Source organism: Silene latifolia, chromosome Y (assembly GCF_048544455.1).
Source record: "Silene latifolia isolate original U9 population chromosome Y, ASM4854445v1, whole genome shotgun sequence".
NCBI lineage: Eukaryota > Viridiplantae > Streptophyta > Magnoliopsida > Caryophyllales > Caryophyllaceae > Silene > Silene latifolia.
In genome coordinates this window covers 29,440,812-29,442,551 of record NC_133538.1, presented here as the reverse complement: position 1 = coordinate 29,442,551, position 1,740 = coordinate 29,440,812, and the positions used below count along the sequence as shown (strand labels likewise).

Here is a 1,740-nt window from a genome sequence, read left to right as displayed (position 1 = left end):
ATAAACCAACTCGAGTCTCATTAGACCATGCATATAGTTGAGTAGGGAAGATTAAGTCGACTTGTAGGTGTTGTACAATCTAATCGATTCGGCTCCGGGACCCAAACTTTCCTAGGATTGTAAGATATAAACCAACTCGATCCATCACAACAATAATTGCTTGCTTATAATTTGAGAATATGTTTGTATGATCAATTCCCATGAATCCCCTATGACCCCATAACACCCTAATGCCTTTAATCAATTGTTTACACCCCTTTTTAATCATCTTGCTTGTTTACTTTCATTGCTATTTAGTTTAGTGATCTTCTATTCAAACCCCAAATTGTGACACCCCTAGACACTGCTAGTTGCAATTGAAAATCTCATATCAATTCCCGTCCCTTGGGATTCGACCTTTACTTGCCTCTTTACTAAAAGTAGAGTTCTTTGTGGAGTTATAAATATTGTTTTGGTCTAGGTGCTCCTAACGACAAGTACCGAAAACTAAACCTCTCAAGAGAGTCCGGCCACACTGGTAAATTGCTAAAGTAGGTAAATTCTACAACTCTTACTCTTATCCCCAAGCAGGACAGGCTTGTAAGTGTTGCTGACTTTAGGCCCATTGCTTGTTGCAATGTGTTATACAAGATCATTTCTAAGGTTATTTGTAATAGAATGGCCATTGTGCTTCCTGACATAATTAGTGAAACCCAAAGTGCTTTTATTAAAAGAAGATATATAGTGGATAATATTTTAATTTGCCAAGATTTGGTGAGGTTGTATAAGAGGAAATCTTGCTCACCTAGATGCATTATGAAAACGGACCTCAAGAAGGCTTATGACTCCATTGAGTGGGCCTTTATTGAGCAAATGTTATCTGCTTTACAGTTCCCTGAGAAAATGATTAGGTGGATAATGGTGTGTGTTTCCTCCCCTTTGTTTACTTTGTCCTTAAATGGCTCCACTTTTGGATACTTTCAAAGCAGAAGAGGGATTAGATAGGGGGATCCCATGTGTCTTCTGTTATTTACTATTTGTATCGAATATTTAAGCAGAGTGTTGAAGGGAGTGACTGCTAACCATGGCTTTACTTATCATCCCTTGTGTAAAGCAGTCAAACTAACTCATTTGTGTTTTGCTCTACAGGGGGGATAAGGAGTCCATCACTATCATTCTTAGAGATTTTGTAACCTTTTCAGTTGCATCTGGGTTAGAAATGAATAATGACAAGTCTGAAATCTATTTCAATGGTATGGGAGAAGCAGAGGTTGGATATGTGTTGAGAATTTCTGGTTTCAAAGAAACACAATTTCCTTTTAGATACCTAGGGATTCCTATTTCTTATACAAGGATGGTTGTGGGGGACTGCACTAGATTAGTTGAGAAGGTTGTTGGGAGAATTAGAGGTTGGGTTTCTAAGAAGCTTAGTTATGCTGGGAGATTAGTCCCAGTTCAAGCTGTGCTATCTCAGCTCCATACTTTTGGGCCAGAATAATTGTGATCCATGTTATAGTCATTGACAGGATATCAAATATCTGTAGGAGTTATCTCTGGATAGGATGTGATCAGTATAATAAAGCACCTGCAGTTGCTTGGGAGGCTGTTTGCAGAGATAAATGGAATGGAGGACTGGGTATCATAAATTGTAGGCTTTAGAATATAGCCATGATTGGCAAATACACTTGGTCGTTGGCTTTTAAAAGTGATCACCTATGGATCAAATGGGTGGATCATGTGTAGCTAAAAGGTAGAGATTGG

At 38.4% G+C, this 1,740-nt stretch overlaps 1 protein-coding gene across 1 annotated transcript; it reads left to right on the top strand.

Annotated features, from left to right (window-relative positions):
• Positions 1-657: 657 nt before the first annotated feature.
• LOC141627781 (uncharacterized) lies at positions 658-1,477 on the top strand. Its single transcript, XM_074441002.1, has 2 exons — positions 658-890; positions 1,129-1,477. Exons 1-2 carry the CDS (start codon positions 658-660, stop codon positions 1,475-1,477), a joined length of 582 nt encoding a protein of 193 aa, XP_074297103.1.
• The last annotated feature ends 263 nt before the right edge of the window (positions 1,478-1,740 follow it).

Bases quoted from the DNA above. Each gene is read 5' to 3' on its own strand.
- LOC141627781 (XM_074441002.1), top strand. From the start codon at position 658: ATGGCCATTGTGCTTCCTGACATAATTAGTGAAACCCAAAGTGCTTTT. The intron at 891-1,128 runs GTGGATAATGGT...TTTGCTCTACAG, and splicing joins TTCCCTGAGAAAATGATTAG to GGGGGATAAGGAGTCCATCA.